General features: G+C 44.5%; 1 protein-coding gene and 1 non-coding gene across 4 annotated transcripts; one reads left to right on the top strand and one right to left on the bottom strand.

Moving 5' to 3' along the window:
* Positions 1-1733: 1733 nt before the first annotated feature.
* CNTROB (centrobin, centriole duplication and spindle assembly protein) lies at positions 1734-20451 on the bottom strand. Of its 3 annotated transcripts, XM_031467712.2 has the most exons (20): positions 20365-20451; positions 19187-19325; positions 18307-18391; positions 17964-18103; positions 17325-17481; positions 16275-16391; positions 15938-16054; positions 15498-15596; positions 14186-14422; positions 13709-13855; positions 7567-7700; positions 6860-6985; positions 6498-6660; positions 5361-5619; positions 4043-4197; positions 3716-3779; positions 3369-3539; positions 3087-3219; positions 2519-2591; positions 1734-2291 (listed from the first exon to the last, which is right to left on the bottom strand). In XM_031467712.2, exons 3-20 carry the CDS (start codon positions 18388-18390, stop codon positions 2166-2168), a joined length of 2502 nt encoding a protein of 833 aa, XP_031323572.1. In that variant the 5' UTR covers position 18391; positions 19187-19325; positions 20365-20451; the 3' UTR covers positions 1734-2165. The 3 variants fall into 3 exon arrangements, with proteins under 3 accessions (XP_031323572.1, XP_064351285.1, XP_031323571.2); XM_064495215.1 differs by lacking the exon at positions 20365-20451 and having other exon boundaries at positions 1734-2406; positions 17964-18045; positions 19187-20348; XM_031467711.2 differs by lacking the exon at positions 20365-20451 and having other exon boundaries at positions 17964-18045; positions 19187-20348.
* LOC116158053 (U6 spliceosomal RNA) lies at positions 10384-10490 on the top strand. Its single transcript, XR_004142279.2, has one exon. It is a non-coding gene; the product is annotated as a U6 spliceosomal RNA (small nuclear RNA).
* Positions 20452-20457: the final 6 nt, after the last annotated feature.

The following is a 20457-nucleotide window of genomic DNA, read 5'->3' as shown; positions in this document are numbered from 1 at the left end:
GTTGCTTGATTGAGTTTCCTCCTCCCCAGACCCCTCAGTGGTCTTTGGTGAAGACTTTTATTGTGGGTACGATATATGTTTTTTAAAAGTCAAAGGTGTCTTATTATAACTAGCTCACAAAATAGTTAAGTCAGCACTGTGCCCTTTTCTGATTTTGTTCTGGAGAGCTGGGAAATATTCTCCAGATTTTCCTTCATGTCAAGAAAAATGTAGGGCATGTCGACTTGAGGGTGGCAGGTTGGAATCCAAAAGATAATGAGGTAAGACTGGGTTCATTTTACCAGCTTTTAAAAATGGTATCAAACTATCTCCCACCAATGATGGTAGTGTGCTGTCAATCACAGAGTTTGGTTAAATAATTCTAGGCACTTGAGGTAAAAAATAGAAAAGGGAACATTTCCATAGGTGGGTAAAGAAATAGGACTTGAAATGTCCATGAGCTAGCGACTGCTGCACGAATTTGCTTTGTGTTTCTTTTGCAGAGAGGGTCCTGAGTGGGACTGATGACAAGTTGTCCTGGCCAGAGTTGGAACAGGGGAAACCACACACCTGCCAGTTGCACGTTTTTATCTTTCTTTTCCTCCTTTCCCCCCCTCCCCAGGGGGCTAGAAAGTTATTTTTAGGTGGAAGGAAATACAGTGGTCCCTTGATACCAGAGGTAGGGGGTTGGTTCCAGGACACCCCTGCAGATACCAACATCCGCAGATGCTCAAGTCCTATATATAAAATAACGAAGTGTTTGCATATAACCTAGCACATCCTCCAGGACTCTAAATCGTCTCTAAATTACATACAATACCTCATACAACGTAAATGCTCCGTAAATAGTTGTAAATACAATGCAAACACTATGTAAATAGTTGCCAGTAAGCAGCAAATTCAAGTTTTACTTTTTGAAACTTTCTGGACTTTTTCCCCCAATATTTTCCATCTGCAGTTGGTTGAAACCGCAGATGCAGAACCCACGGATATGGAGGGCTGACTATAAGATCTAAACATTTGTTACTATGAAATACTTACCAAGTCTATTCTGGAGCTAACCAAACAATTCAGGAGTAAACAGAAGAACCTCATCCTCCTCACAGAATCCAGTAAACTGTCCCTCAACCAAACAGCCAGGACCAGGCCCTTCAGAATCGTATTTGCCATCATCCCCGCCTCGCACTGTGCTCCAGAGCTGGAAAGCTGTGTGTGGGTCCCATGGTATCGCTCTTCAATTTAATCTAAATTATACTACGGGTTTTTCAGTGTTGGTACTATGAAGCTGGGGCCTTTCATAGTTTCACACTGATGTCATTTCTTTTCTAATATTGTTTCTCTTTGTTCATTTTGGTACTAGGATGGAAGTTTTCACAAACATGTCTTTTTTTCTTGCCAGAGCTCTAGTCTTTTACACATGTTTTAAAGCCACGAGAGTGAAGAGTACAAGGGGGAGGGTATAGCTCAGTGGTAGAGTGCATGCTTAGCATGCACAAGGTCCTGGGTTCAATTCCCAATACCTCCTCTAAAAATAAATAAACCTAATTACCTTCCCCCACGCCAAAATAAAATAGTTAAATAATACAATAATAAAAATAAATGAAATATTTTAAAAAGAGTGACGATTACAGCATAATATACAGGCTGGCTGGGGCAGAATCTGTCCATCAGAATCCTACTAATGCAATCTGGAAGAACTACCTGTTCCTTAAAAAAGAGAAAACGGTTTCCCAACAATCAAATTTTTACTCAAATTCTTTATACAATAACTTACTCTTTTATTAAAAGTGTTTTTCTGGTTATGAAGTCATACATTCTTGTTCTAGAAAAGTTGGAAAATACAGAAATGTATATAAAGAAGGAAACAGGAATCACCCATAATTCCCCTATGAGCCAGAGCCAGTCACGCTTCAACACCGAGCCTGGGCTCACTGAAACTTCTCAAACCCAGCCATGGACAGTTTTCTTTCAAAGCATTCATGTCTTTTCCCACAGAATATAAAACAGAAACATACAAAAAACATACCCAAATAGAATAAAATGAGTTTTTTCACAAAGTTTTTTTCTTATAAAACCTACGTTTTCCAAATTTCTATGAGTCAGAGACTCTCATACAGACTATTGAGCATTTATTAAAATAATAATAAAAAGAAGAAGAAAACAAAGAAGAGGAGAAGGCAAGGGGCTTATCTCCAGATTCCCCCCCGACTCCGCGCGCTACCAGGGGCCGGGTGCCCACTTTTTTTCCGAGCTGGAGGCTTTTCAGTCTTAGGGGCTGTAGCAAGGCGGCGAGGGAGAGCCTGGGAGGGAATCTGAGAGTTGAGGGAAAAGAAGGAAAACTCAGCGTCGTGTCCTCTCAGTCCCCCACCATTGAGGAAAGGTGTTGTGCGTTGGGAGGGCCAGAATTGGCACAGGGCAAGGACCAAGCTACAGAAAATGGAACAGGGATGGAGGGTTCAGGCGATGGAGTGTGCGAAGTGGAGGGACGAGTCAGTGAGAGCCCTTCCACCCACCTCGCCCCTGCCCTACTTTCCCTCACCTCTTTCCGGGGGATCTCACCCAAGCGGGAGTCTGTGTTCCTTCTGGGGACATCATCCCCTCGGCTGTCAGTCCTGCCATGCAAATCAAGGGATGAGGATGGGGGAGCTGGTCCTCCCACTCTCCCCAACACTGGGTGGAAGAACTATTCCCCAGTTCTGTCTCTTAAGAATAAGAACAAACAAACAAGACAAACCCAGGGATCAAATACGAGGAGACATTAGTGGAATCAAATACTGACATACTAGATGGTCACAATCTAGGATTCTGAGTTCTGAGCCGCAGAATAAATAAGAAAAAATTAAGGCAGAAAGACATGAAGAAGAGATTTTTCTTTTAAGAAACAACAGAAAGGTAGAAACAAAAGAGAGGTGGGAAGAAGTGAGAGAGGGAGGAAGAGGAGGAGCCACTGATCTGCATCTCACCCTCACTTCTTACTCAGAAAAGGACAAACGATGCTACTCAGTGGACAACATGCACACTCCACTCTTCCCTGCCTGACCCATCTGCCTGCCCACAATCCAGATTCCATCCACCTAATCTATCCTCCCGTCCCTCCAGGCTGGTACCCGCTGTGTTCCAGCCTCTTCAGGTAGAGCAGCAGATCCTCCGCAGGCAGCGCCCCCCAGCCTCGAGCTTGATAGAGTCGCAGCAGCTGAGACACCTCCATCAGCTGCCTCGAGGATGCGAGCCCATCTCCACCTGAGACACATCAGTAAAGGTCTTCATCCCAGAGCCTCTCCCCAGGCCGTGTCCCGTCTCTCCGAATCCCGGAGGGCCTTCAGTTGCAGGTACCAGCTCTACGCCTGAGGCCTTCCCTTCTTATCTGCCAGTAAACCGTGACCTCTTACCTCTCTCTGGGGAGCCACCGCGGGGACCACCGCTCTGTGAATGGGCTGAGGGAAGCTCATGGACCCGGAAAAGACTGGACGCCATGGCTAAGGGCACTTTAGTTTTATGGACAGGGGGTGGGAGGCGTGGCACCTGAGGGGCTTCCTCCCAAGTTGGGACAGTCAGAGGACCTAGCACAAGGAAAGAGATTCAAGATCAGAAAATGGGACAAACAGCCAAGGAAGTCCTGCCACCTTAGCCTTCATGAAGCTTTGTCTCCTTTGCCGGCTCCTACAACGCCATCCCTGATAACCAGCTCCCACCTTTTCCAGCCCCAGCCCCGACCTTCTTCAGAGCTGACACTCACCAGACTTGGTGGGCAGCAGGTCGGCAGAGGGGTTCTCGTTGCTCGGGGGTGCTGTCTCCAGCAGCTGAGGGGACAAGACAGTAAGGTTCCCTGAGGACTGATGAAGAAAGAGACCTGTGTCTTGGGAGAGTAAGAGCTCGGACTGGTCACCTAAGTTCCAGAAGGGACTACCGTAGTAAGAATAAGATGGGCTGGGAGAGGCAGAAGCTAGGTGGAAGGTTTAGTCCTAAAAGGTGGACGAAGCCACAGTGCAGGACTCCCAGAGCAGAAAGAGGAAATGAGGAAGGGGTGGAGATAACAAGGTGGCACAGGTGGGCCCTCTCTTACCTGCTGCAAAAAATGCTTGAGGCCCTGAAGCTGGGAAGCGGGCGGCAGCCCTTGCTTTAGGAAGCCATCCCTGTCGGACCCAGCATCTTCCTCAGGGAACGGCCGTTCAGCCCTGTGATCGGGATGGAAGGTTCCGACTGCAGAGAAGGCCTCCGCTGTCAAGTGAAACAAGGGTGTGTGTTGTAGAGGGAGGGGGCCCCTCCACAAATCAACTCACCAAATGCCTGGAAGGAAGGAGCCTATTTAGTGTAAGCAGAGTATCACAACTAGGAGAAGATGATCAAAGTAGAAAACAGCTGGAGAGGGAAGGGTTGACAGGAACTGAAAGATGGCACAGCTGAATTCTGCGACAGAAGTGCAGACAGGGGAAAGCTGTGGTGCTCAGACTCTGAGTAAGTAAACGCCACCACAGCACAGAATGGTTTAAGATCAATATAGTTCCCTGTGCAGGACAGAAGAAACTTGTACTTCTATTCTATATATAGTAATTAGTATCTGCGAATCTCGAACTTCCAATTTATCCCTTCCCACCCCTTTCCCCTCCGGTAACCACATGAATATGAAAATAAATATATGTACGTGTATGTATGACTGAAGCATGCTGTACACGAGAAATAGACAGAACATTGTAAACTGATACTTTCTCAATTTAAATAAGTAAATAAGTAAGTAAATAAATAAATAAATAAAATTAAAAGTAAAAATCAATAGACTTGTTCCGGATCCTTCACTGGATCATGCGCTCATTCTTATTTTGACCTGGGTTGTCATATTTACAACACACAGAGCACCCCATCCACCTGTCACAGGGGTGGCCACCACTCAAGGTCAGCTGATCCAAGGGATGGTTACTAACCCATCAGATTGCCTCTCTTTAAACTGGATCTAAGAAACAGAGACACCAATGTCTCTGCAGGGTTGTCTAGAGTCTCGGCTGGAGTCAGAGTCACAGCTGCTCAAGCGAACCAAAGTTGTGAGAGCAAGAACCAGAGTGAGAGAGGGCTGGTCGACCAAGAGGAAGGAGCAGAAGCCTGGATGGCAGAGTCTAGAGCCCACACAGGCCCAAAGAGAGGAGGAACAGCTGCCCCAGTTCCTGGCAGCATCCCTGATGCCAACCCCAGTTCTCATTAAGCAGAGATACATCACATTTCTCACTCCCTTTACTTGAACCAACTTGAGTGGATTTCTGCTCCTTGCAACTTATGGTCACTAGACATCTGGGAAACTAAATGCTCAAGTCTCGGACAGAAAGGAAGCTAGACAAGAGGGAGCAAATCTGTGTGTAAAGGGAACCCCAGTAACTTCCGTCCCCAGTCACCTGAGGATGAAGTGAGATCAGGCTTTGGCTCTAGGGGCTGGAAGGAATGCTGGCTCTGGAAAGTGGGGCCCAGCAGGAGGCTAAGATCTGGGGAGGGGCTGCAGAGAACAGGCGGCACTCCAGGCAGCTCTTCCCTTGCTTCCCGGCTCTGCTGCAACACTGGCTTTAGGGCCACAGCCACAGGGGGCACAGTCCACATCCTCCTCTCCCCCTTCTCCGGTTCCTGAGGCCCAGGGCTGGATGGGCTGACTGGAGGAACCTGGGCATGAGAGAGAGTGCATCTGAAGAGTCAAGACACAGTACAGATGCTTTAATAGGATTACAAATTAGCATAGTGTCCTTAAAAGGAGATCTGGGGACATTTACCAAATTTCTATCAAATATTAACATGCTTATTTTTCATCTTACAATTCCATTTCTAGAAATTTTATACATATACTTGTATGAAGACATATATTCATGATACTGCTTGCAGCACTGTTTGCAGAAGCAAAATATAGGAAGCAAATTTAATGTCTACCAATAGGCACTTGGTTAAATAAAAAGTCATATAACCGTGAATGGAAGGCTACTGTTTGGGGGCGGGGGAGGCACTCAAGACACTAGGAACAGTGGCTGCTTCGGTGGAGGGAGGGACTGGGAGAAAGAGATGCCAGCATAGTGTGGAGATCACTTTTCACTGTATGCATTTTTGAACAGTTTTTTTAAAACCATGTGCATATTATTATCTATTCCAAAAATTATTTTAGCTCATAATAAACATTTAATAATTAAAAGAAGGAAGTAGGTGATGCCAATATGAGGATTAAGGGTGAGAATCCCAACCAATTTCTGGCCCTGACCATCATAATTCATTCAGTTGCCCTTTGGCAAAACTAGCACCACATGTTACTCACCACCTCTTGGGCAGAGAGAAGGAAATTATGCCCAAGGCAGTGGAGCCAGTCTGAGTGAGCTATGGCCATGGCAAAAAGACTTCTTTGGATGAAACAGTTATTTTTTGCAGAAGTCCATGGACATCTTTCCTAACGCAGGTCCCAGGAACTGAACTACAGGCTTCCCTTGGGAGGGAGCTAGATTTCCACATAAAGGATCAAAACACAGCTCTGAGCAGCTTGGGTCAAGGGCGAGGCCTACCGCGGGGTTGGGCGGCAGGAGAGGGGTGCTGAGCAGCTGGTTTGCCTCCTCCCAGTGGGCCTGCAGCATGGCCTGCAGTCGCTCCACCAGCTCCACCCGCTGCTCCTCTAGCTGCTGGTTCCCACTCTGCAGTTCACGCACTCGTGCCTGCTCCCGGGCCAGTCTAAAGAGAAGCCAGAGGGGTGATGTGGGGCCTTGGAGAAAGCAGAGACTCGGACAACAGGAAGAGTCAGAAGGGAAGGTGAGATGTGAAATTCTGAAAGGAGCTGGGCCCGTGCAGAAAGGACAGGTCTCAGGGGAGGCAACTTGTCATCATTCCCACGGAGGCTGAGGCCTAACAGGGATGCTCCAGGGACCGGTACCTGAGCTCATAGTCCTGAGCCACCTGCTGCTGCCTTTCCTCTCGTTCTGCCATTTCCACCTTGAACTGAGCCAACTGGGTGGACAATTCCTGCTGGTGCTGTCCATTCAGCTCCTGCAGCTGCTTCCTGAGGGGACACAGGTGAGAAATGAGGACTGAGTCTGGAGACAGGAGAAGTAATCAAACAAGGGAAAACCAGAATGTGTGCCTGTGAGAGTCAGCCAGCCAGCCGGCCAACCTGGGCCTGGCACAGGGGGGTTCAGGAAAGAGGTAAGGACAGCTGGTGTCTTAGGATGAGTTCCCCAGAGGCAGAGACTGAGGTGAGGATTTATGGGGAATGATTCAATTAAGAAGCATTTCCAGAAAAAAACTGGGAGGGGAGTAGGCAGAGGAGGCTCAATCCCACAGGGTAATTCTGGAGATGCTGTAGGTCACAGCTTAGCATTGTGCCCATCAGGGGCTAGGGAGCTGGAAATTTTTATTCCTGTACCCACCAGTTATTGGTTAAGTGCTGCTTCCCATGGGATGAAGACTGAAAATTCCCAAGCATGTCTGGCTCTCCCTGTGAACCCAAAGGCAGCTCTCTCACAGAGAGACTGACAGGGCCGGTGTGTTGGAAAATGGCAAAGGGGTCTGAGAGGGTTTGGGCAGGGCACCAACACCAGCTGCTGCTGGGGGGAGAGGCAGCACCCCTCCAGCCCGGGGTACCTGTGATGCTCCCTCAGGGAGGCTGCTTGCCGCAGGCTGCTCTCCTGAGCCTGCGCCAGCCGCTCTGTCACTCGCTGCTCCAGCTGCACGGCCAACTCCGACTCCATTTGGATCCGCTGGCTTTCATACCGAGCCTGGGGGTAAGGGGAGGTGGGGTAATAGCTCAGTTCTGTTTGGCTTAGAAGAGGATGGAGGATACAAGGTAGACAAAAAACCCACACACCAACATTCCCTCATAAGCCTAAGGGATCAAGAACAAGAATTCTGCCACAAGGAGTGGAAGAGGTTTCCTTTCCTCATTAAGGTGCTCACACCTTATATGTATACAAAAGTAAAAATGACTTTGGACCAAAAAAATGTTGTTTTTTTTTAACCAAAAGAAATGATAGGTAGAACAACCAAGTCTGTTACCATGTCTGAGATAACACATGCAGTATTTCTAGCGCAGCTCCTGAAACCCCCCCCGGGACAGGGGTTCAATAAATGTCCGCGTTCCTTCCTCCTAAAGCAGAATCGTTGTCTGTTTTCTCACCTCATATTCTTTCTTCAACTCACTGACATTTCCACTCACAACTAAGAACTTAATTTCTAAATCTCACAGTGGTTATTTCTCAGTCTTTTATCTTACGTGATTTCACTGCAACACCTGCCTTTTTCCTTCTAAAATCATTTTTCCCTTCACTCCCATGGGACCAGCAGCCCTGCATCTCATCCTGTCCAACTGTTCCTCAGTCTTGGCTGATTGCTTCTCCTCCAGCTGCCCATCAAAGCCAAATGCTTCCTTGAGTTCTGGCCTCAGTTTTCTTTCTGGCCATATGCTATCATTCTACATCACTGATGCTTTTAGGCCTTTTTTTTTTTGCTACCGTATATACCTTAAAACCCTTTCTAAATCTCTCTCTTTAAACTGGACTTTCTTCTAAGCTTTAAGCCCATATACCCAGAAATCTACCGAATAGCTCAAATAAAACACATCTAAAAGTGAGCTCATTTGTTTTTCTACCCTAAAACCTTCTTTTGCTGTATTTCCTGCCTGAGTTAATGGCACCTCTCTCCACTGAAACACCCAAGCTATTTGAAAAAAGTGGAACGAGAAAAAAATAGTAAATCTAAAATATGACAAGAAAGAAGAAAATAAACACTGAATAGGCAAGACAAAATAAGATAGAAAGTTAAGACATAGATTCAGCTATGAATAAATTAAATTAATGTTCTAGCTAAAAGGCAAATATATAATGGTTGAAGTAAAAAGGTTAGAAAAATATTTGTCAGGGAAACTCTATCTAAAACAAATGCTTGATTGAAACATGCTGTACACTAGAAATTGACTCAACACTGTAAACTGACTATACTTCACTAAAAAAAGAATGCAAAATAAAGACTAATATAGATCTAGTAATGTAGGCAAAAATAGACTCTAAGGCAAAAAGCCTTATAAGAGATAAAGAGAGTAATCACAAGGATAAAACATTCAGTTTACCAGGAAAGATACAGCAATTTTTTAAATTATATGCATCTAATAACCTCAAAAAGTATAAAGCAAAATCTGACAGACTACAAGAGAAACAGACAAATCCATACTCAGTGAGATTTTAACAGAAAAAAATAAAAAAGAACATAATGGTTTTTTTTTAAGAACATAATGATTTAGACAGCATAGTTAACAAACTAGACACAAAAAGAAATACTCACACAAAATTGCACCAAGCCACTATAAAATATATATTTTCAAGCACACATGAAATGTTTAGAAAACCTGACCATATATTAAGGCATAAGTCTGAATAATTTTCAAAAAATTTAAATAATAAAAATAGCATATTCTCTCACAATGTCCACAAGAAACTCTCAAATGATGGGGATGGGACAAGAAGAAAGAGAAAAGGGAGTGGTGGGGAAAGAGAGAGAGAGAAGTGCAGAGACAACAATGCAGCAAAAATGTCAACTGGTGAATCTTAGTGTATTCATTATACTTACTATTCAAGCAACATTTCTTTAAGTAGAAATATTTCAAAACAAAAAGGTAGGTGGAATACATATATGTAAGTAATTTTTTAAAAAGACCCTGCTCTCTAATCACAAACAGATAAGCTATAAATCAATAATAAAAAACACCCTATAGTTTGGAAATAACCCAGGAGATCAAAAAGTTAATTATATAAAAAAACAGTATTATTCAGAACCAAACAATAAAGAAACTATCACACAGGATAAGTTACAGGATCAGTACTTATGGAGAAATTTAGAAGAGAAGGCTGAGAAAATGAACAAGTAAGCATTCGTGTTAAGAAGATTTTTTTAAAGAATAGCAGAATAAACCAACATAAGGAAGGAAATAAAGTACAGGAAGGAAAAAATAGAAAAAAAAAGATCAACAAAGCCAAAAGTTAATTCTCTGGAAAATAAATTCAATTAAACCACAAGTAAGACGGTTTTAAAAAAAGAGGATGAGAGGATGACACAAGTGAATAATATCCAGAATGAAAAAGTAGAAAAGATGCCATGGACATTAAAAGGTTAAAATTATGAACAACTTTAAGTCAACAGATTACAAAATATAGACTAAATATATATAGAGAGAGAGCACCAAAAAAATTCAAGAATAAATAGAAAGCCTAAATATTTCTATAAATATTAAAGAAACAAAGTCAGTAATCAAATATCAAGTATTCAAGAAATACATTAAATCTAACCTTACAAACTATTTTGAAGTATAAGAAGAGAGGGATTAGATCATGTTTCTAGTACTGGCAGATTAAGTTATCTAATGCTGAACAAAAACAAACAAACTGAATAAAATACTAAAAAATACATCTAGTGCTCGCTTCGGCAGCATATATACTAAAATTGGAACGATACAGAGAAGATTAGCATGGCCCCTGCGCAAGGATGACACGCAAATTCGTGAAGCGTTCAATATTTAAAAAAAAAAAAAGAAAAAAAATCTATATCTATATCTATATCTATATCTATCTTCCTAAAAAGCATCAAAGAGGTAACGAAACAGTATGGAATTACTAGGCCAAAGTAAAGGAAAAATGGGAGCCTGGCCAGGTTACAAGTGTGGTAGATAGCCATTTTTACCTTGGGGTTATCTGCCTATCCTAGGAAATTGAAACCTTTGTTTTGACTGCCTTTCAAAAGCAAATGAACAGAAATCAAAGGCCAAGGCCCACTTCAGTTACAGAGTCTAACTGGAGATACTCCCCACAAAAAAACCTGAGATTTCAATGAGCTTCACCCTCAGAGTGAAGGTGAACCTGAGTGGAAGAGTACATAAAATTAAAGCTCAGTTTGAATCACCCAGGAATCCCAACCTGGAAAGTTTGGTTTAAATTGATCCTGGACTTACAGTGTCTTTCAGGGCTTGGTAGAAGCAAATGCAAATTTTCTCTGGAGCAAAATACTTTCATTATAGGCCTCAAATTATGACTATGATTTTTCAAATACAAGGTCCAGCACACAGTAAAAAATTAACAGGGCCTAAAGAAACTAAACTCCATGGGAACCAGCAAAAACAAGGGACAATAGAAAAGGATCCTCAAACACTTCAGAAATTGGAATTATCATCTATAGATAATAAAACAGTTTAAAGTAATCAAAGGCAAACTTGAAAATATCAAGAACAAGAAACTATGAGAAATAAAGATTTGAAAATAAAAATAATAGTAGTTTGTAAAATAAAAAATATAATAAATGAAAACTTAAACTCAATGAGTGGATAGAACAGTAGATTAGACAAAGTTGAACAGAGAATTGGTGAACTGGAAGACAAGAAATTATCCAGAGTGAACATGAAAATACAAAAGATGGAAAATACAAAACAGAGGATGAGCAACATAGATACAGGGAAAGGGGCTCAAATATACTCAATCAGATTCCAGAAAGAGATGGCAGAGATAATGGAGGAGAAATGATATGCAGAGATAATGACAGAATTTTCCAGAATCGAAGAAAGACAACTTCCACTTATGCAAGAAGACTAAAGAATCTCCAAAAGAATTTCTTTTCTTTTCTTTTTTTTTTAAAATACATGAACCACACCCCAGTAAACCTGATAAAAAACTACAAAGAGAAAGTTTCAAAAGCAAGAGTGGTCAACTGAGAGCTGACTTCTCAACAGCAATAATGGAAGCCAGAATGATGTTCTCAGTATGTTGGAACAACTGCCAGCCTAGAATTTTACACCCAGGAACTATTTCAAAAATGAATGTGAAATAAAGACATTTTCAAAAGCGAATTAATAAATGAATAGATGAATGAATGAAGAAAGAAAGATGGATTTTGCCACCAAGTAGAACATGCCAGACAGAAGGTCTGAGTTCAAAGAAGGGAAGAAAAGCAAAGAAAGTAGTAAATTATGTGGATACCTCTAAATGAATACTGACTTTATAAAACAAATTAATAATGTCTCATGGTGGTTTTTTACTTTTAAAAAATAGAATTAAAAAAAAAAGAGTGATCATAAAAAGAAAAAAGGAGTAATGTCACACAGAGTAGGAAACATCAGGGGTCAGTCCTTACACTAAAACAACCATTAAGCTCAGAAAAAACTGTCAAAATCAACTATTTGGGAATTCTGAAACCTGATCAGATGCCTAAAGCAACCAGGAGAGTGCTTGTTGAAGGAAGAGGCTGCTGAACTTTGGTAAGAGAGCTGCATGCGTGAACCAGCTACCATCCCCTATCCGTGTTACTAGAGTGGCTGCCTGAAGCAAGGGCAGTAAGGACCTTATCCTCCAAAAATGTGGGACTGCAAGTCTTGGTCAGTCTGGAAGTTCCCTGAGGAACCAGAGAGGACAACTGCCTTTGCTTTAAGCTCCTTGGGCTACAGAGACTTCTCTGGTTCCATCCATCAGAAGATTTAAAGAGACATATATACTCTTTTTAAAAAATTTTTGGGGCAAGGGGAAGGGGAACCCAGACATTTAAGAAAATCTGTTAGGTCACAAGATAATCACAGAGATAATGGAACAGAAATGTCAATTACCACACACAACAAGAAATACTATTTGCAAAAACCATTTGGAAAAGTCACTATACAAATAGATGGCTGTGGCCATCAAAATAAATCCCTGAGGAGGGAAAGAATATGATTTCCAGAGTTACTACAGTACTCAAAATACCCAGATTTCAACAAAAAATTATAAAACATGCAAAGAAATAGGAAAATATGCCTCATTCAAAGAAAAAAGAGACTCTAACAGGAACTCTCCCTATAGAAGCCCAGACATTGGGATTACTAGTCAAAGACATTAAATCAAGAGTCTTAACTATGGACACTATATGGACAACAAACTAAGGGAAATCAGAACAATGTAAGAACAAATAGGAAGTGTCAATAAAGAGATAGAAATTATAAAAAGGAACAAACAGAAATTCTAGAGCTGAAAAATACAATTGATGATATAAAAAATTCACTACATAGTACTATGTACCTACTAGAATAGCCAAAATCCGGAACACTGACACGCCAAATGTTGGTGAGAATGTGGAGCAACAGGAATTCTCATTCATAGGTGTTGGAAATACAAAATGGTACAGTCACTTTGGAAGACACTATGGTGATTTCTTACAAAACTAAAGGATAGGTAACTATCCTTACCACATATCCAGCAACCACAACTACTAGACAGACTCCCCAGCTAGCTGGTGAGCTCCCTGTTGGCCAGGACTGTTCCCAGTTCCTAACTCAGAGCTTAACATAGAGGGGCCTTCAACAGGCTTACTGAATGCACGCGTTCACACACACAGCTAGCGCCAGTTCAGGGGACACAGCAGCTTATAAATTGCTACTGAACTGTTTACTAACGTCTTTGCCCTTGGCCCTCCATGATAAATGAGTCTCCATGTGGTCAGTCCTCCAATTCAATGGGCGAGGTGAAAAGTAAAGAGTGTGTTTTTTCAAACACTGGCCTCACTAACTCAGAAACTGGGTATCTCCTTAAGTCAATCATTAATAAGGAAAAAAGTCTCTTAGAAACTCATTAATTTGCCCTTTACACACAAAAAAACAGAGGTCCATAAAGGTCAAAATTCTAGTTAGAAATGGGAGCGTCTGCCATGACTCCTAAAAGTCCCTCTGCCTCAGACCCACTTCTCCTCACCAGGAACGCTCCTCAGGAGCCCTCTGCCTCCTGACCTGCACCAGGCTCATCTCCAGCTGCAGGGCATCTCTCTCTCTGCGAGCTGTATCCAGGTCTCCTTCCAACCGCCGCACCTCAGACTGCACCAAGGCCAGCTGCTGCTGCGCCTCTCGGGCTGCCTGCGACTCCCTCTGGGTGTTCCCCTAAGAAAGGGAAATCAAACTGAAGTTCGTACCTCACTTCCTGTCTCCTGGTTACCTCAATTCCCCGATTCATCCTTCCAAACCCTAAAACCCAAGCTTCTTCTCTCTTCATATTTGACCTATTTCCTGATATCTCTGTTTAATCTCACCCTTCGGCCTCCCATGTATTTGATGCCCCAGACCTTCCTGCAGGCCCTACACTCTCAATCTTCTCTCCCACATACAGTTCTTCCCTCTCCATCCCAGTCCCTGTGCCGCATATTCTGACATCCACCTCATTCGATTATTTTGTCCCTAACCTGTTCCCCATTCTCCAGCTGCCACTTTTACCTTCTCCCTTTCCAGCTGAGCCTGGCTCTCCTCCTGCAGTGCCTGGTAGCGTTCCTTAAGCTGACGCTCTTGCTGGGCCCGGGTCTGCCGCTCTTCTTCTAGGGCCACCTGAAGGGTCTCCAAGAGTCGACGCTCACTGAGTTGCCCAGCCCGAGCCTCATCCCGTTCGTCCTGCAGGGCCCGGCACTGCTGCTGTTCTAGCTCCAAGCTCAGGGTTAGCGCTTGCCTTTCCTCTTCCTATAGCCCCATGAGGAAACCAAGATCCTTAGCATGTCCTCAAGAGACCAGCAATCTGCCCCTCACCCCCATACAATGTGACCACTGAGAATTATATCCATTAAAATGCAACACTTAACAAGCCTGCAGGATTATAATGTAGTAAATAAGAGCTTCTGTTCCAGAATTAGGTAGATCTGGGTTCAAATCTCAGATGAATCCCAGCTCTGCATTTACTATGTGTTCTCAGGCAGACATCCTAATCTGTAAAATGGGCATAACAGTACAGTCTACTGTATGAGGATTAAAGTTAAAAGCATATGAAATTGACACAATATTGTACTTCAATTAAACAAAAGATTTATAAAGCATATGTAAAGCATGTAGCACAGTGCCTGGCATGTAGTAAACACTTAACATACAATAGCGATCACCATCATCATCAAAAGAAATTCCAGAAAGACTAGAAAATCCAGCCTACACCCACGCACTAGCCAATCGGCAGCCATCATCAGCACTCTTTTTTTGTTTTGTTCTGTTTTATTTTGTTTTATGAGGGAGAGGTAATTAGGTCATCAGCACTCTTGGATGTAGCCTGTTAAGAATACAAGTAACAGCATGCATGTAGCAAGCATGTGTCATGCATGCAAGAAATTCTAAACCTGGCTACTAATTCATAGGGGTAATCATCTTATCATTTCAGCAATTAGAAACTTGCTCATCCCATACCATTTTTGGCTATGCCCTAGACCAGAGTTCCCAAACCTGGCTGAACAAAATCACCTAGAAAATTCCTGAAAATACTTAGGTTCCCCAACCTCCTATATATCAAAACCTCTGGGAAAAGGTCCCAGAAATCTATATTTTACAATAATTCCACAGATAATTTTAGTGCAGGTACAATTTGCAGAGTCTTTCAAACTTACTTTGAAAGAGCTCACTTTCTATAGTGTATCTAGCAGAACTAGCAGAACTAGACGCACACTTTGCCCTGGTGCATCTCAAATTATGAACTCCCACAATCCACCAAAACCCCATATCCCTCTCAAAATAGTTAACAGCCTCTACTGGAATTAACCCTGCCCAGCGTTCTCACCAGGGTCTCTCTTTCCCGTTGCTGCAGTCTGGCACTTTCCTGCTCACGATTCAGGGCCTCCACGGCTTCAGAAAGGCTTTGTTCCAGGCGGGTTACTGTCTTTTGGGGAGAGAGGAATGCAGGACAGAGGAACTGAGGGGAATCCCTGTACATTATATTTCAAAAATAATTAACAACGTAAACTTTAAAGGCAAGAATTAACTAAATGACTTGCAGGCCAAAGAGAAGACCATGTGGTGTGAGGAAAACTGGGAAGATGATCAATGATGCAAGTTTCACAGCAGAAACAGTGAAGGGAGAAGAAATGGGAGAACTGTCAGGCCCACTACTGCAAGACTGAGGTCAATCTGTTGGGAACCCTGATTCCAGAGCCATTTCTACCCTCTTCCACCCAGCCATCAGTGACTAGGTTCTAATGCCGCGTGATCCAGGTTGCCCACCTCCTGCTGCTTGCTTCTAGTGAGTTCAGCGGCCTGGCGTTCCTCCTGGAGTCCCCGAAGCACCTCTGTCCGCTCAGCTTCATGCCGGTTCCAGCCCTCCACCACGCGGGCCAGGGTCTCAGGAGAGGAAAGTCAGACAGAATTTCAAGTAATTTTTTTGCCCTCTTTCCGCCCACAGGAGCAGGGTCAACAGCCACCTTCTCCCAGTAGTCAGCAAACCTACCCCACACCCAGCTCCTAAAGTGAACAAAGAAACACTGGGTGGACTCCCCCTATTCACTATTAACTGGTGCCCCACCCCATGGAGAGACCCACCCACCTTCCGCTACCCTGGCACCTTGTCCAGTTGTTCAATCATGATATCTTTCTTGCGGTCGGCAGTCACAGCCACGGCTAACTGTTGCTGAAGCTCTAGCACTCGGGTCTGCAGGCTCTGAATGTGGCGCTCACAATGCTGAAAAGAAGGGTGGGGAAGTCTAGGTGTTACTATCCTTAGTCTGACCAAAGCACCAAACTTTCCAGCATCTCTATGGGGAAATGGTCTGGAGACAGGGAGCCTGGGTCCCAAGAACAGAATAGGTTTGGAGCAGGAGAATCAGGAATTCTGGAGCAGGAACCTTGAGGCCTGAGACCTCCAACATCTTCTTAGGCCACCTCATGAAGCAGGGGCTTAGCTTCCAGGCTCTTCCCTTTCCCAAATCTTCTGAGAAAAATTTCCAAGGACCTTTTGGAAGGGCTGCAGCAGCCCACGCTGCAGAGTGGGAAGTTATTCCTGCCTTAAGAAGCTTATTGGACACAATGATTCAATAGAACAAGGAGAAAGGGGAGAACCTTTCATTCATGCCCCGGCAGTTTAAAATAGAGGAAGAGAGGGTTTCAAAAATGACAGCACAGCCAACGATTTCAACTTTTCCTCTGTCTCGTCCCTCTCTGTCCCTTTCAGACAGGCTGGGGCTCAGAGAGATAAAGCTCATTATTTCACCGATAGCTATAAAAGCTTTGCACAAGCCAACAAAGTTGGTTGTTCATTCACCAAACATGTATGGAGTACTTCTATGTGTTAGGTATAGTCTAAACTTTAGGAGCACAATGCTGAACAAGATATGATATGACCCGCATGGAGCTTAGATTTTAGAGGGGAGAAACAAACAAGATCTATCAGACTTTCATAACCTATATGAAGGAAATAACAGAATGATCTGAATGAATACGTGGAGGGGCGGTGTACCATTCTAGACAGGATGGTCAAAGAAGGCCTCCCTGAAGAGCCAAGAGCCATGTGTGCAAAGTCCCAGCTGGTAGGCTCTTAACTAACTTTCAGCCCTTTTCAGCACTCGGCCCTATTTCTAATCTTTGCTGCTTTCAGAAGGAAGACTTTATATCTCACCTTGCGACGAGTATGCTCTGAATCCAGTGCATCTCTCAGCCCCTGAAAATCCGGGGGATTGAGTGGGGGCCCTGGCCGAAGGCTGGCATAGCGGGGAAACAGATCCTCCAGGGCTTGGGCTGAGCTAGATGGAGACAAGTCTTGCAGTGGCCGGGTGCTGAGCAAATCAGGTAGAAAATATTAGGGTTGGGAAAGCTTTTGAGATCCACTAGTCCAACTGCGACGTTTTACAAATGAGGAAACTGAAACTCAGGGCAAGAGACTTGCCGAAAGTCAAAAGCTCAGAGATAAGTGACAGGGCCACAGACAGCACACAGGTTCTGTGATTCGACCTATAGTGCTCCCTCCTCTGTCTCATACTCCCTGAAGTACAAGTCTCAGCAGAAACAAGCTAACTCCTCTGGAGGAGGAAGGACTAGAAGCTGGGAGAAAGCCAGGTACTAGGCAGAAGATACCCATTTACCTGTAGGAGTAAAGGGGATAGAACAGAGGAGAGAAAGGATGAAAACTGAAAGCTAAGTGACAAGCATCTTAGGTCCCTAAGAGGTACAAAAGCAGTAAAGGGAGACTAATGGATAGAGCACTTGGCTTTCCAAGAAAGAAAGTGAACCAGCCAGAAGAACCCCAAGGAGAACTCACTTAAGCAAGGTGGCTGTACAGTCACTGTCAAAGGAATCCTCTTCCCGTCTCTCCGAGTCAGCGCTTGGAGTAGGGGCATCCCCTGCAGGCAGCCAGAGGGATCCACAGGCAGGGTCAGGTAAGGATGGGAACAGGGACCACTTGAAGGAGAAGAGAGGAGAGGTCCTTCCTTTCCACTTTACCCTCTCCTCCCACCCCTCTCCCAAAGAACTGGGGCCTTTCCTCCTGAAGTCTCTTTTCTCAGAGGTCTAGGTCCCCAGCTCACACATACTCCACTTCCTTTCTCTACTTTTTCTCATCCCTTAAATCTAGGTTCTCCTCTATAGGCAAGGGGTTTACTCACGATAGGCCACATCACGTGAGGTTTGGAGCATGCTCTGGAGTTGACCCCGAACACTTTCCATCTCAAAGATATGCCTGGAACCATCCTAGAAAAGAGCCATGTGGAAATCAGATGTAATAATCCATATTCTACCTACTGCCAGGGTAGATGGCATCCACTAACCTCTAAAGCCCAATAATTTTTACTCTAGCACCTGGGAAAGCAAGAAAAACAGAACTGACCCAATAAGAAACTCAAATGTTCACAGAAGCCAGACAAGTAGCATAAATGAATTAACTGGGCACCTTAAGACAAGAATGGTGAGGATTCCTGCCAGCTAGACAGCAAGTCCCTTTCCCCTATCTAAAGACTCTGCAGTCCATGGCTATCAGTTTTTCAAACTCTGGGAGGCTTAACTAGTCTGCAAATTGGTTATGACACCTGTTCTATCCAACACTATCTTCTCTGTAACACGTATAATTGATTAAACTATGTTTTAATGACTTAAATGCCAAATTTTGAGCTATACAATCAAAATAGTTTTGAGCTGGAAGGATCTTAGCCTATGTTGCTGCTATCCTTAAGTCCCTAGTTGCCTCCTGGGATGAAGAAACCTTATCCTCACTCCCAGCATCCATGTCCCAATCAAAGCACAGCAACCCATCCCACAGATGTCTCTGGCAAACAAACAATATTAGGAAGTTTCACAATTTTCCAAATTATGGTGGCCCAGGCCACTCTCTCTCTCATAAACATTTGCTCCCAGGCACAAGCATGGCTGACTATGTAGTTAAAAGGAAATTGGAATCCAACAATAGAAGTTCAAGCCTCAGTAAAGCTAATTTTTTTAACCATCCCCAATCCCAAGACCCCAGAGGTCCCCAAGACACATCTCCCTCACCTTTTTCTTCAAGTTGTTCTCCAGTCCAGCCGACAAGCTGCAACTCAGCTCTTGTGCCAAGCCATCTAACACCTCATGAGGAGGTGGGGAGGTGGAGGGTAAATACAGCTGGGCTCGGGCCGTGGTCTCTGCCTGACGACTGAGGTGCAAAGAAGCATAGAGCTGGGAGGTTACTTCAGAGGACACTTGGTTCAGCCCAGGGGCTTCTGATGAATCACTCAGGAGATCCTTGGCCCTGAGAGGTGAGCTGGGGCTGGTAGCTGATGTTGCCATGAGTACAGGGAAGAGACAACTGCAGACAGCAAAGCTGGGAACTCCTGGTTCTGCTTTAGGAGATCCCAGGGGAAAAGTACCAGAAGGAAGATTTGGGAGAAAGGAGGAAGACTCCAAGTGAAGGATCCTTGTTGAATGAAGGTACGGAGGCTTTCTGGTTAGAGGAAAGGTTTCCAAATGTCCCAGAGGCCATGGGAGAGGGCAAAGGATTTTCTTTCCATAGCTCCTGGGAATGGTGGGAAAGAAGGGTGCAGCAAGGAAGGGGTGGGGACAGAAGACCTACTGCGGGGCAACAGCACCACTGCAGTTCCTCTAGAGTGCCCAAAGCTGCAGATCAACCTCTAGAAAAGGCTATCACTGGTCAGCCGAGCTCTTAAGTTCTCACACCCAGACTGTGCAAAGTGAAACAGACTCAGACTCAACAGGGGCCTAATTTTCGTCCAGCTGGCTTATCCGCCAGTCACCGGGCTCACGCTCCCCACCTCCCCACAACCCTCCGTCCACGGCACCCGTTCTACCCAGGGTCAACCCTCACATACATCCCTTCCGATCCCTCCTGGCAAGAAAGCCATAGCAAGGCTCCCCAGAATCCCTCCCACCCTATTACCCGCAAAGAATCTTTGTGAACACTCAATCACGCCCTCAGACGTCCGTAAAATGTACAGGGCCTGAAGCCTAGCCTGAGATCCTCTACCCCGACCACACCGTTCCGACTAGTCTCCACACTTCCAGTCCTCAGCCTTGCAATTTGCCAAGGTGGGAACGAGGGATTGCCCTCTTCCTCTAAGCCCCGGTCCAGGAAGACCAAGACACCCCCTTTCTCGCGCCCTTCCCCACACTCAAAACCGTTGGCAGCCTCCCGCCCACCGTCCGTAACCCCGCCTCGCTCGCCTTGATGACGTCACCTGCCCAGGAAAACTCTCCGCGGCTCTCAACTTCTGGCGCCCGAGCCTAAACACGCACGCGCAGATCCGGAAGCCACGATTGGCTGAGGGAGG

This window comes from Camelus dromedarius, chromosome 16 (assembly GCF_036321535.1).
Source record: "Camelus dromedarius isolate mCamDro1 chromosome 16, mCamDro1.pat, whole genome shotgun sequence".
NCBI lineage: Eukaryota > Metazoa > Chordata > Mammalia > Artiodactyla > Camelidae > Camelus > Camelus dromedarius.
Note: the sequence above shows the minus strand (reverse complement) of the source record. Positions and strands in the feature narration are given on the sequence as shown.

Excerpts from the sequence above, each read along its gene's own strand:
- CNTROB (XM_031467711.2), bottom strand. The coding sequence starts at position 19,459 with ATGGCAACATCAGCTACCAGCCCCAGCTCACCTCTCAGGGCCAAGGAT. Across the intron at positions 18,392-19,186 it reads AGAACAACTTGAAGAAAAAG|GATGGTTCCAGGCATATCTT; the intron begins GTGAGGGAGATG and ends GCTCTTTTCTAG. Across the intron at positions 16,392-17,324 it reads CAGAGCATACTCGTCGCAAG|CATTGTGAGCGCCACATTCA; the intron begins GTGAGATATAAA and ends CCTTCTTTTCAG.